Source organism: Scyliorhinus canicula, chromosome 16 (genome assembly GCF_902713615.1).
Source record: "Scyliorhinus canicula chromosome 16, sScyCan1.1, whole genome shotgun sequence".
In the NCBI taxonomy this organism is placed as follows: Eukaryota; Metazoa; Chordata; class Chondrichthyes; order Carcharhiniformes; family Scyliorhinidae; genus Scyliorhinus; species Scyliorhinus canicula.
Genome location: NC_052161.1, coordinates 73,822,526 through 73,847,668, shown reverse-complemented (window position 1 = coordinate 73,847,668; position 25,143 = coordinate 73,822,526). Strand labels below are relative to the sequence as shown.

Sequence of the window (25,143 nt, the reverse complement as noted above, 5' to 3'; positions counted from 1 at the left end):
GCTTCTCGTACCGGGCAACTTTAAAGCCAAAAGAGAGAGAAAAAGAGATCAACCTCCAGTTTCTTTCCTCTGTTGAAGACTTTTTTTTAACATCGCCGGCATTACTTAAATCTTTCTTTAGTCGTTGGCAGCCTTGACTTGAACAACTTCACCCATTGTGTATTTCCACAGGATTTTGGTATGTCTGTCTGTGACAGTCATTGTTTCATTATCCAGTGCTTTGCATTGTTAATACTAATCGATTATAACAATCTTTATTTGTGACACAAGTAGGCTTTTATTAGCACCAAAATGGTTACTATGAAAATGCCCTAATCGCCACAATGCCTGTTGGGTACACCGAGGGAGAATTCAGAATGTCCAATTCACCGAACAAGCACGTCTTTCAGGACATTTGGGAGGAAACCGGAACACCCGGAGGAAACCGACGCAGACACAAGGAGAAAGTGCAGACTCCGCACAGACAGTGACCCAAGCCAGGAAAGGAAGAGAATTCATAATCTTCCACCACAGAACCCAGGTACCTGGCGCTGCCTCGTCCTTAGACCATGCTGAGTTTCGATGGGCGTCTTCGTTATAGGAAATGTCACTCTCTTCACACTCCCCTGAGGGTGAATTGTCTGTTTCTCACCTTGCATTTTTAATCAATTTGGTCTCAGTTCAAATTCTAAACGGTTGAAAAAAAAATTATTTTTAAAGTGACAGAGCCCAATCACTTTCAAAATGGAATAGAATATATTTGAAAAGGAGAATTTTTCAGGTCTGGGAGAATGGAGGAGCAAGCCTAATTGGCTAGTTCTTTTAAAAAGCCTGCTCAGGTCTGTCAGATCCACAGGGTGGAAGAGAGAGGGAGAGTAAGAGAATTCATACAATCTTCCAGCACAAAGGAAGCTATTTGGTCTGACAGCACAGCTGGATATTTCCAATGTTTTTTGTTGTAATGGTATATAAAGAATCTAAACACAGTCCAATATAGTTTAAAAGGACCTAAAGGGAGAGTTAAGAAGAGCGAGGAGAGGACACGAAAAGTCGTTGGCGGATAGGATCAAGGAAAACCCTAAGGCTTTCTATAGGTATATCAGGAACAAAAGAATGACTAGAGTAAGATTAGGGCCAATCAAGGATAGTAGTGGAAAGTTGTGTGTGGAATCAGAGGAGATAGGGGAAGCGTTAAATGGATATTTTTCGTCAGTGTTTACACTGGAGAAAGACAATGTTGTTGTGGAGAACACTCCGGTTCAGTCGACCAGGCTAGATGGAATTGAGGTTCAAAAGGAGGAGGTGTTAGCAATTTTGGAAAATGTCAAAATAGATAAGTCCCCTGGGCCAGATGGGATTTATCCTAGGATTCTCTGGGAAGCCAGGGAGGAGATTGCAGAGCCTTTGTCCTTGATCTTTATGTCGTCTTTGTCGACAGGAATAGTGCCGGAAGACTGGAGGATAGCAAATGTTGTCCCCTTGTTCAAGAAGGGGAGTAGAGACAACCCTGGTAATTATAGACCTGTGAGCCTTACTTCGGTTGTGGGTAAAATGTTGGAAAAGGTTATAAGAGATAGGGTTTATAATCATCTGGAAAAGAACAAGTTGATTAGCGATAGTCAACACGGTTTTGTGAAGGGTAGGTCATGCCTCACAAACCTTAGCGTTTTTTGAGAAGGTGACCAAACAGGTGGATCAGGGTAAAGCGGTTGATGTGGTGTATATGGATTTCAGTAAGGCGTTTGATAAGGTTCCCCACGGTAGGCTATTGCAGAAAATAAGGAAGTATGGGATTGAAGGTGATTTAGCGGTTTGGATCAGTAATTGGCTAGCTGAAAGAAGACAGAGGGTGGTGGTTGATGGCAAATGTTCATCCTGGAGTTCAGTTACTAGTGGTGTACCGCAAGGATCTGTTTTGGGGCCACTGCTGTTTGTCATTTTTATAAATGACCTGGAAGAGGGTGTAGAAGGATGGGTTAGTAAATTTGCAGATGACACGAAGGTCGGTGGAGTTGTGGATAGTGCTGAAGGATGTTATAGGATACAGAGGGACATAGATAAGCTGCAGAGCTGGGCTGAGAGGTGGCAGATGGAGTTTAATGCGGAAAAGTGTGAGGTGGTTCACTTTGGAAGGAGTAACAGGATTGCAGAGTACTGGGCTAATGGCAAGATTCTTGGTAGTGTAGATGAACAGAGAGATCTCGGCATCCAGGTACATAAATCCCTGAAAGTTGCCACCCAGGTTAATAGGGCTGTTAAGAAGGCATATGGTGTGCTAGCCTTTATCAGCAGGGGGATTGAGTTTCGGAGCCACAAGGTCATGCTGCAGCTGTACATAACTCTGGTGCGGCCGCACCTGGAGTACTGCGTGCAGTTCTGGTCACCACATTATAGGAAGGATGTGGAAGCTTTGGAAAAGGTTCAGAGGAGATTTACTAGGATGTTGCCTGGTATGGAGGGAAGGTCTTACGAGGAAAGGCTCAGGGACTTGAGGTTGTTTTCGTTAGAGAGGAGAAGGCTGAGAGGTGACTTAATAGAGACATATAAGATAGTCAGAGGGTTATATAGGGTGGACAGTGAGAGTCTTTTTCCTCGGATGGTGATGACCAACACGAGGGGACATAGCTTTAAATTGAGGGGTGATAGATATAAGACAGATATCAGAGGCAGTTTCTTTACTCAGAGAGTAGTAGGGGTGTGGAACGCCCTGCCTGCAACAGTAGTAGACTCGCCAACTTTAAGGGCATTCAAGTAGACATATGGATGAAAATGGAATAGTGTAGGTCAGATAGGCTTCAGATGGTTTCACAGGTCGGCGCAACATCGAAGGCCGAAAGGCCCGTACTGCGCTGTAGTGTTCTATGTTCTATAAATCAGTGGTTCCCAGGTCTTCTCCAAGACAAAACCGCGGTGATGACATTTCTCTTCATGTCCCCTTTAATCCTTCAACCAGTCACCTTAAATCGACCTGTCTACCCTATTTAGGCCCTTCATGATTATGTACACCTCAATTAGGTCACCCATCTGCCTCCTCTCTTCTAAGGAAAACAACCCTGGCCAGCCTACCCAATTTCTCCTCACAGTTACAATTTTCAAGCCTACGCAACATTCTTATAAATCTCCCCTGTACACAATTGTGTCCTTCCTGTAATGTAGTGACCAGAACTGTAGACAAAATTCCAGCTGTGGCCTAACTGTTTTATACAAGCTCCAGCATTACATCCTTGCTTCAATATTCAATACCGTGTCCAATAAAGGAGAGCAGTCTATATGTTTTCTTTACCACCTTCAGGGACCTGTGAACATATCAGAGATGTACATGGTTACTTGTGCATTGATGCTGGAAATGTGGCACAAGGCACACATTGCAAATTCAGAATAAGTGAAGAATTTGTCCTCTCTGAAAATACTGACACAATGATCGATGAGAAAACAAGTGAACATAACAGCAGCTCAGGGGGTATATCTCATTATATTTGGTGTCACATTTCGTGGTACAGTAATAAACATGGCAGTTATGCACCATGTAAAAACGAAGTACAATGCAGTCTGGTTAACTGTCACCAAGCTCAAGATTGGAGTGTGACGATGTCACATTTGCGAAAATGAGTTTAAAAAAAAGCAGAATAGCTTTGATAATAGAAGGACACAAAATTGTCAGGTCATTTAAATTATTAGTGATGGTAGCGACAGAGAAATGTTCAGCTTGCCGACGGATGGAGTCTGTGAGGGGCACGTTTCAGACACAGGCAGCCAATTGAAAATCCACCCCAAGCTGGTCAGGGGTGTGGAGATCTCCATTAGTCAAGTTTGGTCAATGTCACACTTGCACTGCCACACAGACCCCAGGCATCGAACAAAGAGTGACAACCTGCATTTTCAGCACAAGGCCCAATATATTATACATACAACGTTACTGTTTCTGCACAGCTTTATATTAGAGATAAATGGTTAACCGCTGATGAAGTGGAAAGCTATCTGCTAAACAACTGGACGTACTTCATGTTCTTACTTCAAGGTGTTGGCAGATACAGGGAAACATCCTGCTTCCCTTGGGTGACGTGTATTATTTTTGTTTTATCTCCTATGTGGATACTGAAACAAACATGATTGCCAGTAATAAAGTCACTCATAGGAAGGTTTATTACTGAAGCAGTTTTTTCAAAATTACATTCAAATAAGAAAACACTGCCGACTTCCCCCTTTTTTCCTAATCTTATTTTTACCAAACTTGACATCATACTGCATATTATTTAGCGTCTGATTTTTCTTCTGTCTCTGACAACAATTTTGCCCCCCCTCCCCCTTTATTGCTCCTCTGTCCACTCCCAGAGAGGCTGAACCTTGAACTACAGTGTTATCACGGCCAGCAGCCTTCCACCTCCTTACCCAAATCGATCCCAAGGAAATATTCCCCAGCAATAACTTCAATCAACGCAGAATTGGCCAGCGATTCAGTCGTGAATGTCTTCACAGCTGAACCTGATTCCTGAACCCATCCAATGTCCCGTCATACACTTTTCAACAGAAGTCACTGGGTAGCTATCAGGAACCATGGCTCATTTCTCCCTCTTCTCAGAACATGTGTTGCCTCTTATTGCCTCTGCTGCATTTAGCTATATTAGCTCTGGCTGATATTTTCAATCTTCCTCTCTACACCATATTTCCACTGTTTTGAGCTTAAAATCTTTTCTTCTTTTGCATGTTCTCACCTTATCTTTATAAGATCACTGCGACTTTAAAAAAATAAACAATCTCACTGGATCGGGGGGAGGTTGTTGGTCAGTGGATCCAGGGTCAGGATCTGGGGGAGTTTAGTGGTTGGATCCAGAGTCAGAATCTGGGGGTGTACTGCGTCACTTGATCCAGAGGCAGGATTTGGGGTATCACGGATCCTGAGGCAGTGTTGTGGGAGGGAGGGACTGGATCCAGTGACAGGATTTAGAGGGGGGAGGAGGGGGGAATCACTTGATCTAGAGGCTGGTTGTGAGGGCGGGGGGGTTGCACTGGATCCAGAGTCGGGGGGTCATTGGATCCAGAATCAGAATCTGGGGAGTTTGGTCACTGGATTCAGAGGCGGGTTCTGGGGAAGTTTGGTCACTTGATTCAGAATCTGAGGGAATTGGGTCACTGGTTCCATAGTCAGAATCTGGGGAGTTTGGTCACTGGATCCACTTGCTGAGTCAGGATGTGGGAGAGTTTTGTCACTGTGTCCAGAGGCAGAATAAGGGGGTGTTGGTCACTGAATTCAGAGGTAGGATCTGGGGAAGTTTGGTCACAAGATCCACTTGCTCGATTCATTGTGAGAGTTTTGTAACTGTGCCAAGTCACGGAATTTGGAGAGGTTGGTCACTGGACCCAGAGTCAGGCTCTGGGTGAATTTGGTCACTAGATTCAGGGGAGTTTGGTCACTGGATCTAGAGTGAGAATGTGAAGGTGTTTGGTCACAGTATCCAGAGTCAGAATATGGGGGAGTTTGGACACTGGATCCAGAGATAGAATGTGGGGGAGTTTGGACACTGGATCCAGAGATAGAATCTGGGGGGGTTTGGACACTGGATCCAGAGATAGAACATACAATGCAGAAGGAGGCCATTCGGCCCATCAAGTCTGCACCGACCCACATTAAGCCCTCACTTCCACCCCGTCCCCGCAACCCAATAACCCTTCCTAACCTTTTTGGACGCGAAGGACAATTTATCATGGCCAAACCACCTAACCTGCACATCTTTGGGCTGTGGGAGGAAACCGGAACACCCGGAGGAAACCCACGCACACACGGGTAGAATGTGCAGACTTCGCACAGACAGCGACCCAAGCCGGGAATTGAACCTGGGACCCTGGCGCTGTGCTGCCTAGGATCTAGGGAGTTTGGTCCCTGGATCCAGAGTCAGGACCTGGGGGAGTTTGGTCACTGGATCCAGAGTCAGGATCTAGGGAGCTTCTTCACTGTCTCCAGAGTCAGAATGTGAGCGAGTTTGGTCACTGGATCCACTTGCTAGAGTCACAATATGGGGAGTTTGGCCACTGGGTTTCAATAAATCTTGAACAAAGAATTGGAAATGTTTTACAGTACATCATTGGCAGAACATGCAAGAACAGATTAGGCTTTCCGTTCTGTACAAGTAATTCCCTGTGTCATCTGTTGGTTGTGATCCAGTCCATACTTTCCATAATAATCTTGACAACACAAAGAATGGAAACAGAAATGAAAATGTGTTCAGGCAACATTAAAGTAAGCCAGCATCTTATTGCGGGATGTTGTTATTAAACTCTAGTTAAATGCTGCAGAATAAATATTGAGCATAAGTTCCAATGATAAATACTGCACATGATGTGGACCATTAGCAAAGCTAATTAAAATACAATTGACACCTAAAGAGACACCTGTGGAAAGGTGTCACAAGTTGGTGCGCAGTCCACTGAAGACTGCAACAATACACAGCTGAAATAGGAATGGATTATGGTTCCAGAAGAAATATAGTTGAAAAGATTTACGGTTAACTGTCAATAATTGATAGTTTACAGATTTACTTCTTAGTTTTGTTGAAATGGAACAATAAGTCATTAGAATTGGAAGTCACAATTCAATCTGCTTGATGTGACACAACGTTTGAGCAAAATAATAGGTAAAATGCTGAGACACATAATGCACCTGTAAGCCTAAATAATTTAAAACAAGGGCATTTTCGATTAACTATTAAGGGCTCTTTAGTACAAAAGTGCAAGATAGAAGCAGAGCAGAATAAAAGGAAAAACAAGAATCCTTAAAAAGTGATCCCTGAAGAATTGACAAGTGTTTGGAGGCACATACAACTCATTATAAGACTCTCTACTATAATGCAGGTTGTAATTGGAGCTTAGCTCCCAGGTTTTGAAGTTATATTTTATGTTAAAGGTCATAATTTGGCTCCTAAGAGCTTATGAAAGTGAGGTTTGTGAATAAATCCAATGTACCAAAATCTGGTGAAAGAAATTACATTCTTCAGATAATACATTAGATGGCAGGTCACAAAGGTAAAAATACTTGAAAAACTGTACAATTAGAAATGTAAACAATAGGAATTCTCAGTTCCTCGTTACCCAACAGATGTTGGGAATAATAACTGAGGAAAATCCTTCCAGCTTAAATAAGTCTTTCCTGAGCCACCAGCGGCACTTTTGTCACCTTGAACAACCAGCTAATCTTAAAACGCACCAATTGCAAGTCTCTTTGAACTGGTTACATAGCCTCTTGTAGCATCTTCTACAATTTCTCCTTGCAACTCTAGGCGGCCACTGTTGGATTATCCTTTCAGTCTGAGTGGTTCTTTGCCGAGTCTCTGATCTTCATGACTTAACATTTTCCTGTGATCCAACTCCCTGTCAAAATAATGGAAAATGTGTTGAGAAATCAATCACTAACCGGAATATAAGAAAAGTGTTTTAAATTATTGCTTCACTACTACAACATGTATTCATATAGCATCTTTAATATAACAAGGTTCCTCAAAGGAATGTTAGCAAACAGATTTGGCATCGAAACACAAGATATTGAACACAGGTGACCAAAAGATAGGTTTTTAAGGAATGAGAACAGGGGAGAGGAGTAGAGAGGCAGATAGGTTTAAGGAGGGAATTCCAGAGCTCAGGCGATGGAGAAATTGAAGGCAGGATCACCCAATGATAGAGCAAAATAAATTAGAGATGTGCAAGAGGCCAGAATTGGAGTGCAGGGATCTAAAGGATATAGATGTAAGGAAGGGTTACACAAGTGAGGGATTTGAACACAAGGAGGAGAATTTTTAAATGGTGGCTTTACTGGATGGGAAGCCAATATTCACAGAAGAGATGGGTCAATGTGACTTACTTCACGTCAGGGTACAGGCAAGCAGAATGGGAATGCTGATACCTAACCTATGACAGTATGAAAATTTATGTTGAAGGTCATAATATGGCTCTATTAATCTAAACGTCAGGGGAACAGCTAACATTTAACATTGTTGAGAGGAAAAACCTGCAAAAATCAGATTTCAATGAATGTCAAGAAAGCCTTTAACATGCCGTTCAAACATTTCACAATTACATGCAAAAATAAGTACTGAAGTAGAGTTTTTCCTCTTTGAGCACAATTAACAATCAAGGCCCAAATTGTTTTCAAAAGTGTACTCGTTTTTGCTGTTGAATTTTTTGCTCAGACATCCGCTCAAATTCCTTTGTATAACCGCAACGGTAAAATCTTGTGGACCTTTGCAATCGAGCAGCATTTTAGAATGTAATTTTCCTTTCATCCTTGCATCAAAAATATGCCTTGATATATTTAATAATGGTAACCATGCAGTTTTATTAATTGAGCGAAAAGTGTTTTATCACCAAAAACATAAGCATTTTTAACAAGCATCAAGTCCAACATCTGTGACTAATGCAATTTTAAATAAATGGAAATTACTTTTTTTTAATATAAACTACACAGTCTCATTTACATGCACGAGGAGTTAGTTACAAAATTTCTTTTGAATTTTTTAAAATATTCCATTGGTGTCCTTGCTCCTAATTTTAAATGCCTCCTGAAGAACAATCAGTGGAAACCTGTCTTGGTGATAATTCAATGTGGAGGCATGAACAGCTTAATTGGAGTGGTCAGTTTCCAGCACACCATCTTTCAAAACCGTGTCAAACATTACCGAAATTCATCTCCACTGGTGTAATAAGCTCAGAGAGGCAGAAGTCCGTTCACCAGCATTCCTTTTATTTACAAAACCAAAAGCCGAACAACAAGGTGCATTCAGCTTGCTGTCTACTCCCTGTTATACACAGAGAAAAGGGTTCCCTGATTGGGCCACTAAACAAGGACCACATATTCTAATTGGCCAATTTCAAAGGCCTGGCCTAAGTTATTACAACTGGATATAATTTACTTTTGAAATTTGGTCATTGGTCCACTGTGTTGAGAATAATATGAACAGATTAGATCCAGAGGCAACAAGAAAAAAAAAGTACAATTTCATCAAAAATTTGACAAAAAGGGGCACAATTATAAAGTTGAACTCGCCTTTTTCCTTTTGTCTTCAAGTCTCTGCTTGGCTGGAGTGTGAAGATCCTCTATTGACTCTGCAATTGGTTTATTTAATGTTTCTGGGAGGAGGAGTCCAAGGAACCCTCCTGACATTCCAGCGATCCCAAACACAATGAATGGCATTGATGGATTCAGAGTTTTCTGTAACATAAGTAACCTCAGCTCAATATGCGCATGGATACAGTATTAAGGAAAACAGGAACAAAGGAACATAAGAACTAGGAGCAGGAGTAGGCCATCTGGCCCCTCGAGCCTGCTCCGCCATTCAATGAGATCATGGCTGTTCTTTTGTGGACTCAGCTCCACTTTCCGGCCCGAACACCAGAACCCTAAATCCCTTTATTCTTCAAAAAAACTATCTATCTTTACCTTAAAAACATTTAATGAAGGAGCCTCAACTGCTTCACTGGGCAAGGAATTCCATAGATTCACAACCCTTTGGGTGAAGAAGTTCCTCCTAAACTCAGTCCTAAATCTACTTCCCCTTATTTTGAGGCTATGTCCCCTAGTTCTGCTTTCACCCGACAGTGGGAACAACCTGCCCGCAACTATCCTATCTATTCCCTTCATAATTTTAAATGTTTCTATAAGATCCCCCCTCACCCTTCTAACTTCCAACGAGTACAGTCCCAGTCTACTCAACCTCTCCTCGTAATCCAACTCCTTCAGCTCTGGGATTAACCTAGTGAATCTCCTCTGCACACCCTCCAGTGCCAGTACGTCCTTTCTCAAGTAAGGAGACCAAAACTGAACACAATACTCCAGGTGTGGCCGCACTAACACCTTATACAATTGCAACATAACCTCCCTAGTCTTAAACTCCATCCCTCTAGCAATGAAGGACAAAATTCCATTTGCCTTCTTAATCACCTGTTGCACCTGTAAACCAACTTTGTATGACTCATGCACTAGCACACCCAGGTCTCTCTGCACAGCAGCATGCTTTAATGTTTTATCGTTTAAATAATAATCCTGTTTGCTGTTATTCCTACCAAAATGGATAACCTCACATTTGTCAACATTGTATTCCATCTGCCAGACCCTAGCCCATTCACTTAACCTATCCAAATCCCTCTGCAGACTTCCAGTATCCTCTGCATTTTTCGCTTTACCACTCATCTTAGCGTCATCTGCAAACTTGGACACATTGCCCTTGGTCCCCAACTCCAAATTATCTATGTAAATTGTGAACAATTGTGGGCCCAACATGGATCCCTGAGGGACACCACTAGCTACTGATTGCCAACCAGAGAAACACCCATTAATCCACACTCTTTGCTTTCTATTAATTAACCAATCCTCTATCCATGCTACTACTTTACCCTTAATGCCATGCATCTTTATCTTATGCAGCAACCTTTTGTGTGGCACCTTGTCAAAGGCTTTCTGGAAATCCAGATATACCACATCCATTGGCTCCCCGTTATCTACTGCACTGGTAATGTCCTCAAAAAATTCCACTAAATTAGTTAGGAACGACCTGCCCTATATGAACACATGCTGCGTCTGCCCAATGGGACAATTTCTATCCAGATGCCTCGATATTTCTTCCTTGATGATAGATTCCATCATCTTCCCTACTACCGAAGTTAAGCTCACTGGCCTATAATTTCCTGCTCTCTGCCTACCTCCTTTTTTAAACAGTGGTGTCACGTTTGCTAATTTCCAATCCACCGGGACCACCCCAGAGTCTAGTGAATTTTGGTAAATCAAGGGTAAGTGTAGGCCATTTAGCCCCTCAAGTATGTTCCACCATTCAATGAGATCATGGATGATATGTGACCTAACTCATTACACCTATCTTTGGTGAACAAAAACCTATTGATTTCTTAGTTAAAATGGGCAACTAATCGCACATCAATTTGCAGGAGAATTCCAAACTTGTACCACCTTTTGGGCAGAATTTAATGGGTCTCTTGAAAACAGGAATGGATGTGGCCAGAGAACAGGGTGGGAAAGGGTGGCGAGTGGATGGTGTCCATGGAATTCAATCGGTGGCGGCGAAGTCAAGAATTACCTTCCTGCCCGAAAGTCAATTCAGGCCCTTACGTAAACAATTATAGACAATTTAAGGGTTTCTTCCTGCAGTTGCTGGTAATTTACCAGCGGTGAGTAGGCCCAGTAAAACATGGAGTTTTCCCTGTGGGCTCCAGGGTGGACCTTGTTGTTAGGCCCAGTAAAACATGGAGGTATCCCTGTGGACTCCAGGGTGGGGAGGGGGAAGGCTTCTGCTGATAAGGCACTCTGCCTTGTGGTGGGCCTCGCCAGCAGCAAGGGCCCCCTATGAAAATGGCCTCCTGCACTCACCAACAACATTCTACCCACCATCCCCTTGCCACAGTCTATCTGAGTGGTCCCATTCACTTACAAGTGAAGGTGCTGTAAGAAAGGGAGGGGGTGTTGGGGTTGGCTGCGGGGTTGAACAGGGATCACTGTTAAGAAATTAGGAAGGAGGAAAGTAGGAAAGCAAAATGGCATGCAGGTCTTTATTGCAAGGAGATTGGCGTACAATAAGAATAATAAGTTTTGCCAGGATTGTAAGGGCTTTCATTCGACCACATCTGCTATACTATGCACAGTTTTGGTCTCCATATCGAAATATATAGTCATATGGGAGGCAGACAGTGAAGTCCACTAGGTTGCTGGGTTGAGAGTAAATTGGGTCTATGGTCTTGAGTTTAAAAGGATGTGAGGTAATCTCATTGAAACACACAATGTTTTGAAAGGGAAGTCACAGAGCTTGTTTCCCCTGGCTGGGGAGTCTAAAATGAAGGATTAAGGGCTGGTCATTTAGAACTGCGATAAGATGAATTTGTTTCACTCAGAGCTGTGGATATTTGGAATTCTCTATTCGAAGATTATTGATACTCTATCTTTAATTGGCATATTTAATACCGGTATACAATTCTTGACCACTCAGAGAATCAAGACTTTATGGGGAGCAGGTAGCAAACTGGAGTTGAGATAGAAGATCACCCATGATGGTGCTGAAAAGGGATCAGGCTCATGGGCCTTACATTCCACTCACTCCTGCTCCTATTTCTTATGTTAAAGTACTTCAGATTTATTCAGGGTTTTGCATGGCTGAAACATGACTTCTGCCCCCCTGTACTCTAGTCCTCTAGATATAAAGGCATGTCATTAGCCTTTTAAATTACTTTCTGTATCTGTTTCTGATATTTTACTGATCCATGTACCAAGTTCACCAAGTCTCCCTGGATCTCCAATGCTTCTAATTTTTCACCATTTAGAATGTGCTCTGCTCTATCATTTTTAGATTCAAATGGATGGCCTCACATTTGCTGAAATTGAAATCCATTTATTACAGTTTTACCCCATTGACTTAATCTATCAATATCTCTTTGTAATTTGATGTTTCCATCAACACTGTTTACAATCTATCTTGTGTCACTGGCAAATCTGGGTGACTTTCTAACCCAACATTTAAAACAACAATGAATGGAATTATTGGTTGAGACCTCAACCTTGTGGGAAACCACCGGCCAGACCCTTCAATCAGAGTATCAGACTGAACCAGAGATCCCATAAAAATGTCATTTGATGACAAGATAAATATACTACAAGCACTCATCAAGTGAATGGAACTTCCTGCCCAACAACACTGATCAGGGACACATTGCTGAGAGGAGAGAGGGCCTTCTACAGATAGCAGCCTAATTAATAAGCAATGCTAACATGAATCCATGTATTTTCTTTTTAAATTAAACAGCAAGTGGGAGCGATTACATCAAAATAAATCTGCTCTCAGGCATCAAGTGTTCAAGTTCACTCAAGCTGTTCATCTTCTTAGCCAAACCGCTTGAGACTTACACTAAATTATATTATCTGATTTAACGATAGCATTAATACACAATGATTAACTTTTCCTGGTTTTAATAGATCTTCAATAAATAAGAAAACTGTGTTGGAGTGATGCACTAAATGATCTGTTTGAGTTGCACGCAGAACAATACTTTTCACTGTACCTCGGTACACGTGACAATAAACCAATCCAATCCAAATCACTATGGCATAAATGGGAGCGAACACAATGCATTTCTTTGCAAATTCACCATCATGGAATCACAGAAACTTACAAGAAACCATTTAGCCCTATGTGCCTGCTGCAGCACTTCAAAATAGATATCCATTAATCCCATTCCTTTCTCTTTCCCCAGAGCCCTGCAAGTTTTTCCTTTTCGAGTATTAATCCAATTCCCTTCTGAAACCTACCAACTTTTCAGGCAGCACATTCCGGCTCCCAACAACCTTCTGCACGACATAAGAATGCCATTTCCTGCTCCTGGTTCTTTTGTCAACTAAATCTGTACTTCCTGGTTATCAATTCTCCTGCAGTGGAAACAGTTTCTCCCTATCTATGTGATCAAATTCCTTTGCAGTTTTGAACACCTCTATCGAATCTACCTTTAATCTTTCCCGCTCCAACAAGAAGAATCCCAGCTTCTCTATAGTATCTCCACTTTTCTGAAGTCCCTCAATCTCTAGCACCAATCTAGTAAATCTCCTCTGCCGCATTCCCCCAAGTCTCAACATCCTTCCTAAAATGCAGTGCCCAAGATTAGACACAATAGTGCAGCTGAGGCCTGAACACTAACCCACTCATTTTGAAAGGAATTTCATACAACTGAGTTGAATACCCAAATTCCGAGATCCCACCGAGCAAGGCAACCCTTGGAAAAGAAAGTCGAGACTAACCAGAGATGGCACAAATGGAGCCAGAATCCCACCAATTCTGCATGACATTGAACAGATTCCTAAACCAGCATTCCTGTATGAAAGAAACCACATCAATTCAGTGCAGGCTTAAAAATCAAACTCTACAAAATTTCAGAGGTCAATCGCATATCAGATAGTAAAAAGCACTGCTGTCCCCAACAGACAAAATCCCTCAAGTTCAAGACATCAATTTTTCAGCTTTAGAATCTCATGTAATAGAACCTGATCATAATTTATATTTCGAATCACACATAGATACTTACTGTGCATCATATTTCAGACATCTAGTTTTTGTTCTCTGGATGGAATTAAAAGCTAGCTAAACTACCTAGATACATTTAGATACATTAACAGCGTTCAAAAGGTATCTTGACAATTACATGGATAGGATGGGTAGAGAGAGATACAGCACAAGGAAGTGCTAAGGGATTTGGTACAGGCATGGAGGTCCGGAGGGCCTGTTCCTGTGCTATATTGTTCTTTGTACCTCCCCCAACCTGGACATTAAAGATTAAGTTTCCAGGTATGTCAAAATGAGAATGCCTCCCCCATCCTTCCGCCTCATATATTCTCTCTTCGTGTAGAATCATGGAATCACTGCAGTACAGGAGGTGGCGATTCGGCCCATCGAGTCTACACTGACCCTCTAAGAGAGCACCCTCCTGAGGCCCACTCCCCCAGAAACCCGTAACTCCACCTAACCGTTGGAGACGAAGGAGCAATTTAACATGGCCAATCCACCTAACCTGAACACCTTTGGACTGTGAGAGGAAACCAGAGCACCCGGAGGAAATCCACGCAGGTCAAAATCAAACCTGGCACTGTGAAGCAGCAGTGCCAACCACTGGGCCACCATAATACCCCGCCATACTCTGAATGTACTTGGGATACATATACAGACTCCTCCTGAATTATTGCACGCCTTAACTGGCATCATTCCATTCTTTAACAAGTCTTTCCCAATATCAACCACACAAAGAAACTTTAAAAACTGATAGCTAGGTCAACCAAAGGGTAATATGAATTCCAATAATCTGGATAAATCAGACTGAGGAAAATAACTTCTCAGAATTTATTAGTGAAACTTGATCGACAGCAATTGTTGCTTAAAACCTTGCTCATCAGAAACCAGGAAAAGTACTTGTGGGAACCTGATTGCTACTTTGAACCACTGAGAGATGAAGGAAAATGTAGCCTGCGACATTAAGGAAACTTATGAGGGTGAATTCAGCAGGTCTCTGACCCCCCTCGTGTTCAAAATGAAGCATTAACACAAAGGTGATTCAGTCCATTCCAAGATTCTTTGAACATGGCCCTTTCCTCCCCTTGGCTACTGGAATGATCAGATCGACAAATTGACCCGTCAATTCTCCACCCTGTTGCCACGTGGAAAGCCATGGAGGGGGGGAAGATAAAAGTCATCAGGATGTTCCAACATGACCATTAATGAAAGCTCTGGCCACAAGTGCAAGTTAGCCAATTATATCATTTAATTTTCCTATTCATATTTTATGTAGAATTGTGGGAGACACTGCTTCCTTGCAGCACACAACCAAGCTGGATTACAAGTGCAGCTGGAGACCTGGGGCGGGATTCTCCAACCACCTTCCGGGTCGGAGAATCGCCGGTGGCTGGCATCAATCCCACCCCCACCGTCTCCCGAAGTCTCCGGCACCAGAGATTTGGCGGGGGCGGGAATCGCGCCGCGCCTGTGGGCGCGCCCCCCCGGCGATTCTCCGGCCCGCAATGAGCCGAAGTCCCGCCGCTGTCATGCCGGCGTGAATCAAACCACCTGCCTTACCGGCGGGACCAGGCAGCGGGGCGGGCTCCGGGGTCCTGGGGGGGGGTCGCGCAGGACGATCTGGCCCCGGGGGGTGCCCCCACGGTGGCCTGGCCCGCGATCAGGGCTCACCGATCAGCAGGCAGGCCTGTGCCATGTGGTGGCACTCTTTTACCTCCCCTTCACATGCGCGGGGATGACATCAGCAGCTGCTGACGCTCCGGCGCATGCGCAGACTTCCGCCGGCCGTCGAAACTGCATTTACCTGGTTCCATTCTCATCTGCGCAATCTTACTCAGAGAATCATCTGCAATGGCTTCTCTCCCCACTTTAACATCTCTGGAATTCCCAATGGATCAATCCTTAGATATCTCCAATTTCTCATCTGCATTCTGCCCCTCACCAACATCATCCAAAGACAAGTTGACACATTAGTTAACGATGCCCATCTCTACCACACGCCGATCTCTCTCAAGCCCTTCACCGTCATTGATTTGTTACGCTGCTTGCTCGAGCATAAACTGTAATGTGTAGATGTCGGCGTTGGACTGGGGTGAGCACAGCAAGTCTTACAACACCAGGTTGAAGTCCAACAGGTTTGTTTCAAACACGAGCTTTCGGAGGAAGGAGCAGTGCTCCGAAAGCTCGTGTTTGAAACAAACCTGTTGGACTTTAACCTGGAGCATAAACTGAGCAGAAACTTCCTCCAACTAAACACGTCTTCAGTCTCCACCACAAATTCCATTTCCTAGCCACTGCTTTAATTCCTCTACGTGACAACTTAAGTTCATCCAAAACTGTATTGCCTGCATCCTACCTCGCACCAAGTCTCATTCACCCATCATCTACTTCATTGGAAGCCTTTGGCTTCCAATCTAGCAAAGACTATATTTAAAAATGATCAGTCTTAGTTTCAAATCCTTCTGTGATCTCAGCCCTTTCCAGCTCTTCAATATTCTGTAGTCAATTGGTGGAACATGTAGCTACTCCCAGCACATCAGATCTCACAACAGGAGCCAAAGGAACTTATTTGGCTAGCTTTGATGAAAGTTCAAAAACACGAATGAACGAGAACTCCTTCCAACACAGACTGATTGCAGGCAGTAAGAGCCGGAGTGATTCCTGATCAGTCATGAGATTGAAACAATGTTGGAGCCTCTACTACAATATGCATGTACATGCACCTCTTTGTGAACTATCATACATCAAAAACACCAAGTTGCCTGTAAAACTAATCCCATAAGATGTAAGTCAGGTACTCAGTGGGAACTCCCAGTTTTTTGACATCAGGGTCCTATTGACATGGCGGGACCCTGATTTTTATGTATTTGAGTGGCCCACTTGCTTTGAGCGTTGCCTCAGCCACCTAAAAAAGCACACGATTAAAACAGGTGGGCAAATTTGCAGAGAGGATGCGAATGATGTTGATGGGCAGCACAAGTGGCTAACACTGTGGCTTCACAGCGCCAGGGTCCCAGGTTCGATTCCCCGCTGTGTCACTGCCTGTGCAGAGTCTGCACGTTCTCCCTGTGTCTGCGTGGGTTTCCTTCGGGTGCTCCGGTTTCCTCCCATGTCCAAAGACCTGCAGGTTAGGTGGACTGGACATGCTAAATTGCCCTTAGTGACCAAAAAAGGTTCAGAGGGGTTATTGGGTTACGGGGATAGGGTGGAAGTGAGGGCTTAAGTGGGCCGGTGCAGACTCAATGGGCCGAATGGCCTCCTTCTGCACTGTATGTTCTATATTCCCAGCAGTTGATGTTAAAATCACCTCTGTAAATGAATTAACTGCTGAAATATCTGCGACAGCGAGGCCCCCAGGCAGCAGGGCCTTTGTCTATTGGAGCAGTTTTGCTCTACATTGAAGTTATGAGAAGGCTACAATGAGACAGCAACAGCTTTAGCTCACCATTGAGGGCCATACAGCTACAGGGAGCCAGAATTGCATGGTGCTTAAAACCCTACATCTGGTGCACAACCTTGGCTGAAGGCCTCTACAAAAAGGAGTATGGATATCCAAGCAGTCTGGCATATTGAACTCAGCAGAGGGGTGCAAGTTAAATAATGACTGATTCTCAAAATCCTAGCCAAAAGGCTAGAAGACTGTGTACCTGAGGTGGTCACAGAGGACCAGACGGGCTTCGTCAAAGGTAGACAGCTTACCTCGAACATCAGGCGCCTGCTGAACGTGATAATGACCCCCTCCGGGGAGAGAACACAAGAGGTGATCGTCTCCCTAGACGCAGAAAAGGCCTTCGACAGAGTCGAATGGAAATACCTCATAGAGGTACTGAAGCGGTTCGGGCTTGCAACAGGGTTCACCGCTTGGGTAAAGCTCCTATACAACGCTCCCATGGCAAGTGTACGGACCAACAATACCAACTCCCAATACGTCCAGCTGCACAGGGGCACCAGACAAGGATGCCCACTGTCCCCGCTGCTGTTCGCACTAGCAATCGAACCGCTAGCAATCTCGCTCAGGGCAGCAAAAAATTGGAGGGGGATCCGAAGAGGAGGCAGAGAGCACAGAGTCTCACTCTATGCAGACGATCTGCTCCTCTACATCTCGGACCCACAAAGCAGCATGGACGGAAACATCGCGCTCTTGAAAGAGTTTGGAGCCTTCTCGGGCTACAAACTCACCATGAGCAAAAGCAAGATCTTCCCAGTACACCCGCCGCGGGGAGGGGGGGGGGGGGCAGCACTAAAGGGGCTGCCGTTCAAACAAGCCTGACTCAAATTCCGCTACCTGGGGATCCAAATAGCCCATGACTGGAAAGGGATCCACAAATGGAACCTCACTAGCCTGACGGAGGAAGTAAAAAAAGGACCTGCAAAGATGGAACACACTCCCGCTCTCCCTCGCGGGGAGAGTCCAGACAATCAAAATGAACGTACTGCCCAGGTTCCTCTTCCTGTTTAGATCCATTCCGATCTACATCCCCAAGGCCTTTTTCAAAGTGCTGGGCAAACTTATCATGGCGTTCGTATGGGGGGGGCAAAAATACTAGGATCCCAAAGAAGGTCCTACAAAAGACAAAATCCAGGGGGGGGCTAGCCCTCCCGAATCTACAATTCTACCACTGGGCGGCAACAGCCGAGCGAGTAAGGGGATGGATCCAGGAGCCAGAAGCCGAGTGGGTGCGTGTGGAGGAGGCCTCCTGCATGGGGACCTCCCTCCGGGCCCTCGCCACGGCAGCACTCCCATCCCCACCCAAAAAACACTCCAGCAGCCCAGTGGTGACAGCCACCCTCCAATCCTGGAACCAACTGCGGCAGCAATTTGGCCTGACCAAAATGTCGGACAAGGCTCCCATCTGCAACAACCATAGGTTCACACCAGCACTGACTGACGCCACCTTCAAAAGGTGGAGGCAGGACGGGGGGGACACTGACAGTCAGGGACCTATACATAGACGACAGGATCGCAACACTGGACGAACTGACAGGGAAATTTCGGCTAGCTGGGGGGAACGAGCTACAATACCTGCAGCTCAAAAACTTCCTACGAAAGGAGACAAGGACGAACCCACAACCACCACGACAGACACTACTGGAAGACCTACTGGACGCAAGTATCCTAGGGAAAGGGAACTGTAGCAACATGTATGACCAACTGGTAGAAAGGGATGACACCGTACTGGGCGCAACAAGAATTAAATGGGAGGACGACCTGGGGATTGAGATAGGGTAGGGATTCTGGAGTGAAGCACTGCATAGGGTCAACTTCACATCCACATGCGCAAGGCTCAGCCTGACGCAACTAAAAGTGGTACATAGAGCCCACTTAACAAGAAACCGTATGAGTAGGTTCTTCCCGGAGGTGGAGGACAGATGTGAACGGTGCCAAAGAGGCCCGGCCAACCACGCCCACATGTTCTGGTCTTGCCCCAGACTTGTGGAGTACTGGACAGCCTTCTTCGAAGCTATGTCCACAGTGGTGGGGGTGAGGGTGGAGCCATGCCCGATAGCGGCGGTCTTCGGGGTTTCAGACCAGCCAGATCTATTCCTGGGGAGGAGGGCGGACGCCCTTGCCTTTGCCTCCCTGATCGCCCGCCGTAGAATCCTGTTTGGCTGGCGGTCAGCAGCACCGCCCAGAGCTGCAGACTGGCTGTCCGATCTCTCGGAATCTCTCCAAATGGAGAAAATCAAATTCGCCATCAGAGGGTCAGACGACGGCTTCCACAGAACGTGGGAGCCATTCATGCAATTGTTCCGGGACCTGTTTGTGGCCAACGAAGAAGAGGAAGAATAGTCGGGTGGCCAAGAATCAGGGGAAAATGGACGGGAATCGGGGGAAGGTAGCACGGGGGGGGGGGGGTTAAGCTGCCAGGCCAGACCCCAATTTATGTTAGCATATCAGATAAGAGACCCTAACAATTTGTAAAACTGTGAGGAAAGAGTATTTCACCCCAGGAGTGTTGATTCTGACCCATAGGTATCTTTTATGTTAAAACAAACTTTAATTTAAACATAGAATTAACCACATTAACATCAAAAAAATAGCCTGTCTGCGTTTCCTCCGGGTGCTCCGGTTTCCTCCCACAGCCCAAAGATGTGCAGGTTAGGTCAATTGGTCATGATCAATTGCCCCTTAGTGTCCAAAAGGTTAGGTGGATTTACGGAGATAGGGCGGAGGCTGGGGTGACATGCAGACTTATTTAAGAAATATTTTTATGAAAGGCATTTTGCATATATACAAAGAAACATCAACCACAAATACAGAAACACAAGCCAACCACGGCCACTGACACCAAGCCCACAACTCTCCCCGCCCACCTAGTCTTGCACCCCCCCAACCCACACAGCAAAACAAAAAAACCCTTACCTTGCCATAACCTTCGCCAACCCACCGACCCTGTGTGGCCACATTCTATACATATCACAACTCCAAAGTGTTATGTTATAATACTCCTCCCAGTCCATAGTCTCTCAAAGTCCTTCGCCTCCTCTGGCAAGTCAAAATAGAACTCTTGGTTCTGGTGCATAACCCACAGACGAACAGGGTACAGAATTCCAAACATTTTTTTTTTTTTTTTTTTACATAGAATTTACAGTGCAGAAGGAGGCCATTCGGCCTATCGAGTCTGCACCGGCTCTTGGAAAGAGCACCCTACCCAAGGTTAACACCTCCACCCTATCCCAAGAACCCAGTAACCCCACCCAACACTAAGGGAAATTTTGGACACTAAGGGCAATTTATCATGGCCAATCCACCTAACCTGCACATCTTTGGACTGTGGGAGGAAACCGGAGCACCCGGAGGAAACCCACGCACACACGGGGAGGATGTGCAGACTCCATACAGGCAGTGACCCAAGCCGGAATCGAACCTAGGACCCTGGAGCTGTGAAGCGATTGTGCTATCTACAATGCTACCGTGCTGCCCATAACCCCCTTCTTGAGGTGGGCAGCCTTCATCTGGCTGTAACCGGCCCTCCACGTGGCCAGCACCCTTCTCGGGTCTTGATAAGATACACTGCTCCTTCTCTTCCCATGTGAACTACTTTGTCTTCCTTGCCCACCTCATAATATTCTCCTCATCGAAAATATGATGTAGCCTCATCACCATCGCCTTCGGCAGCTCCCCACCTGCGGCATCCTCCTCAGCGCCCTTTGCGCTTGGTCCACCTCAAGAGGATGATCAAAGACCCCCTCCCCCATCAGCTTCTCCAACATGTTCACCACATACCTGGCAGCCTGCGCCCATTCCATTCCCTCAGTCATCTCCATGATCCAGAGATTTTGCCTCCTGGAGTGATTTAAAGATCCTTCAACTTCTCTCTCAGCCTTTTTTGGCTGTTCGCCACCATCCCCAATTCCACCTCCAGCGAGGTCAACTGATCCTCGTGCTCCCCCATTGTCTCCTCCATTTATGGATTGCCAGGCCCTGTGTCTCCTGCCTCTGCTCCGAACGCTCAAACGTCACTGTAAACGGCTCTACCACGTTAGCGAGGTCCTCGAAGGCCTCCTTCCTTTGCTGCTGGAACCTGCGATTGAAGTGATCCACCAGCTGCTCCGTAGACTGCTGGACGGACAGCACTGCCCCCCCACCATCTGCCATCTTCTCCTATGTCACACCTCTATTGCTCTCTCGATCAAGCTGCTGCCTCTTTATCGTTGCACTCCTTGTCCGATGGGCCATAAACGAGTCCCACCAGAGGAATATTACTCATGCACCTTTGCCATCAAACACCACACAAATCAGGTAGGGAAGGACCAAAAAAAAACACCTCAAGCGGGAGCCACCAAATGTCCGACTACTCCCTCTATGGCCTGGGTCCTTGGTCGGCACAGACTCGATGGCTTGAATGGGATTCTATGATAGGGCAGGGGATTGGGCCTGGTTAGGATGCTGTTTCGGAGGGTTGATGAAAACTCTGAGCCAAATGGCCTCCTTCTGCACTTCAGGGATTCTATGACTCTCAGTGTCCCAACCAGAATTTATTCCTCAACCAACATCTGGTGATGTAACGCATTACTGCTTGTGGAACCTTGCTGTGTGCAAATTGGCTGCCACGTTTTCTACATTACAACAGTGACTGCACCTCAGAAATACTTCATTGACTATAAAGCGTTGTGGGACATTAGAGGTCATGCATGAAAGGAGCTATATAAATACAAATATCCTTTTATTTAAATGACAATGGAAAATGGACTTAACTTTGTAATCACCATGAATGAAGTGTACTTACCTGACCACAGTTGGGTAAAGTTCTGCAGTAAAAACATAGACAATATTAAAGGCAGCGCTGACAGCCAACTTTCCACATAGTGCAAATGAAGTGACATTCAGGAAGAATCCCATGTCAAAGTCTGCGAAGAGAAAAAAATATAGATATGGCGTAAAGGTAGGTATATGGAGTTACATCACAGATCAGTCATGGTGTTGCTATATGGCTAAAACACGCTCAAGAGCCTCAAGAGATTTAATCTTGCTCCTCTGTTCACCATACGGGAGTGGTAAACAGAACCGTGATATTAATCATTCAATTCAGTACAGCAATACATTCATACCCTAAAGAATGTCTAACCCACTGTTAATGGTCCGTAGAGAATCTGATCAATTTTAGTGTCATATTTAGAGTGAGCATCAACAATAGAAAATGAACGCCCTGGGGAGGGTGAACTCTTCTTGCGCGAGGCTCAGCCTCATACAATTTAAGGTGCTGCATAGGGCTCACATAACCGGGACATGGATAAGCCGGTTTTTTGGGAGTTAGGTGCTCAGGGAGCCCAGCAAACCATATCCACATGTTCTGGGCATGCCCAGCGCTGGGGGAATTTTGGAAGGGCGTAGCAAGGACGGTATCGAGGGTGGTAGGATCCAGGGTCAGGCCGGGTTGGGGGCTCGAAATATTTGGGGTTGCAGAGGAGCCGGGAGTGCAGGAGGCGAAAGATGCCGGTATTCTGGCCTTTGTGTCCCTGGTAGCCCGGTGGAGGATTCTTCTTCAGTGGAAGGATGCGCGGCCCCCGGGCATGGAGGCCTGGATCAACGATATGGCGGGGTTCATCAAATTGGAGAGGGTTGCCCTAAGGGGATCGGTGCAGGGGTTCTTCAGGAGGTGGCAGCCTTTCCTAGATTCCCTGGCAGAACGGTAGAAAAAGGCCAACAGCAGCAGCAACGGGGGGGGGGGGGGGGGGGTTAGTCTCTGTATTGCGCTGAAGGGGCGTGTATATTTGTTCATTGTTGATGACGGGTGTTAATTTATTTATTTTTTGTAAAAATGGAGGGGAGGGTTTGTTTCCTCTTTTCTTTTTGTACTTTGTTATTGATATTTTGTGAAAATTTGAATAAAAATTATTTTTTTTTAAAAACAATAGAAAATTAAAATGATGGGATGTTCCCTTACCCAAATGCCTAGGCAAGAACATGGTACTTATGCAGGCAACCCCTGCAAACAATAGGAATGCTGTCATCGTCTTGCGTCTTCCTGACCTTGAGGTTGGGATGGAGAGAAGGAGAAAGAGGAGGAGAGCCAAATTATATTAATACAAGACACTGAATCACAATACAACTAGAGGTACCTTGAATGCATTTGTTTACACATTATTAATATCATTACATGAACTAATAGGCATCACAGAGGCGCAGTGATTAGTACTACTGCCTCACGGCGCCGAGGACCTGGGTTCAATCCCAGCCCTGGGTCACTGTCCAGGTGGAGTTTGCACATTCTCCCCATGTGTGCGTGGATCTCACCCCCAAAACCCAAAATGATGTGCAGGGTAGGTGGATTGGCCACGCTAAATTACCCCGAAATTGGAAACAAATAATTGGGTACTCTAAATTTATCCCAAAAAAATGACATGAAGTAATATCTCTGTCACGTAGCATTCATACTCAGTACCAGATTTTAATCACAAACTGCTTCAATTGTTCAAAGATGGAACGGAAATAAAGCTCCTGAATTGGGAGACGGCCAATTTTAATTGGATAAGAGATTCTATGGATTCTATTATTTCTATGGATAAGATACGATCTGGCCAAATTCGACTGGGAGCAGCTACTTGTGGATCTACATCAGAGCAATGGGATTCATTCAAAAAGGAAATAGAGAGAGTACAGGGCAAACATGTTCACGTAAAGGTAAAGGGTGGGAGCAACAAGTCCAAAGAATCCTGGATGTCAAGCGATATCCAGTCATGGATCAGAAAAAAAGGGTGGCTTATTGCAGATTCCGAGAGCTCAAAACATTGGAAGCCCTATGAGTATAAAAAGTGCAGAGAATTACTTTAAAAAATTAGGAGAGTAAAGAGGGGGCATGAAGAAACACTGGCAGGTAAAATTTTTAAAATCCACATGTGTTTTAGAAGTATATTAAGGGCAAGAGGATAACCAGGGAAAGAGTAGGGCCCATTGTGGACCAATGAGGCAATGTGTGTGTAAAGCTGGAAGATGCTGGTACGGTTTCAAATGAGTACTTTGCATCTGTGTTCACTATGGAGAAGAACGATGTAGGTATAGAAATTAGGGTGGGGGACTGTGATGTACCAAAGGGGCTGTTCCAAGGTGAGAAAGGAGATCAAAACCCAAGTCAAAAGTTTCAGAAACTGAAAAAACAACCCCTTTCACCGTTCCCCAGGTAGTAACCATGCACCCAGAAGCCAACTACTTAATGGGGTACATAGACATATATCAAATACATGGGAAGTAATTTGTTTGTTACTTAACAGCGAAAGAACCACTATTCAAAACTGCTCAGAACAAAGTATAGGTGAAATAGTCAAGAGCTCCATCATGTGGGAATGAAGCTTATTGCTGCTATAAGACAATTCATAACAGCCACCTGGCAAGTAGCTAAACTGCTGTCTGTTTAAGTGTACAGTCAATTTTAAACAGACTCCTCGTCATTGAATTTTACTGAAATCTGACCATACAATTCCACAATGGACCAGTACTTCAGATAATAGCACTGGGGGTCAAAGCCTTCAAGCAGCCAATGTTAATGAGGCAGATCAAGAAGAACATAATAAATTACATGGACAATAACTTGCATTTATACAACACTCCTTAACAATCAAAGATGCTTCTGAGGCACTAGGGTTCAAGCCAGGTATGATTGTACAGTCACTGAAGAACACTTGGAAATGT

General features: G+C 44.9%; 1 protein-coding gene across 2 annotated transcripts in view; it reads right to left on the bottom strand.

The window, feature by feature from the left end:
* Nucleotides 1-6,209: 6,209 nt before the first annotated feature.
* Nucleotides 6,210-25,143, bottom strand: part of slc22a15 (solute carrier family 22 member 15) — an 83,402-nt gene continuing 64,468 nt past the window's right edge. For both annotated transcript variants that reach the window (XM_038822336.1, XM_038822337.1), the window contains 5 exons: nt 23,402-23,487; nt 22,244-22,364; nt 13,751-13,823; nt 9,011-9,175; nt 6,210-7,341 (listed from right to left, as the gene is read on the bottom strand). In XM_038822336.1, the coding sequence (XP_038678264.1) occupies nt 7,309-7,341; nt 9,011-9,175; nt 13,751-13,823; nt 22,244-22,364; nt 23,402-23,487 (478 nt within the window). In that variant the 3' untranslated portion in view covers nt 6,210-7,308. The remainder of the gene's footprint in view (nt 7,342-9,010; nt 9,176-13,750; nt 13,824-22,243; nt 22,365-23,401; nt 23,488-25,143) is intronic.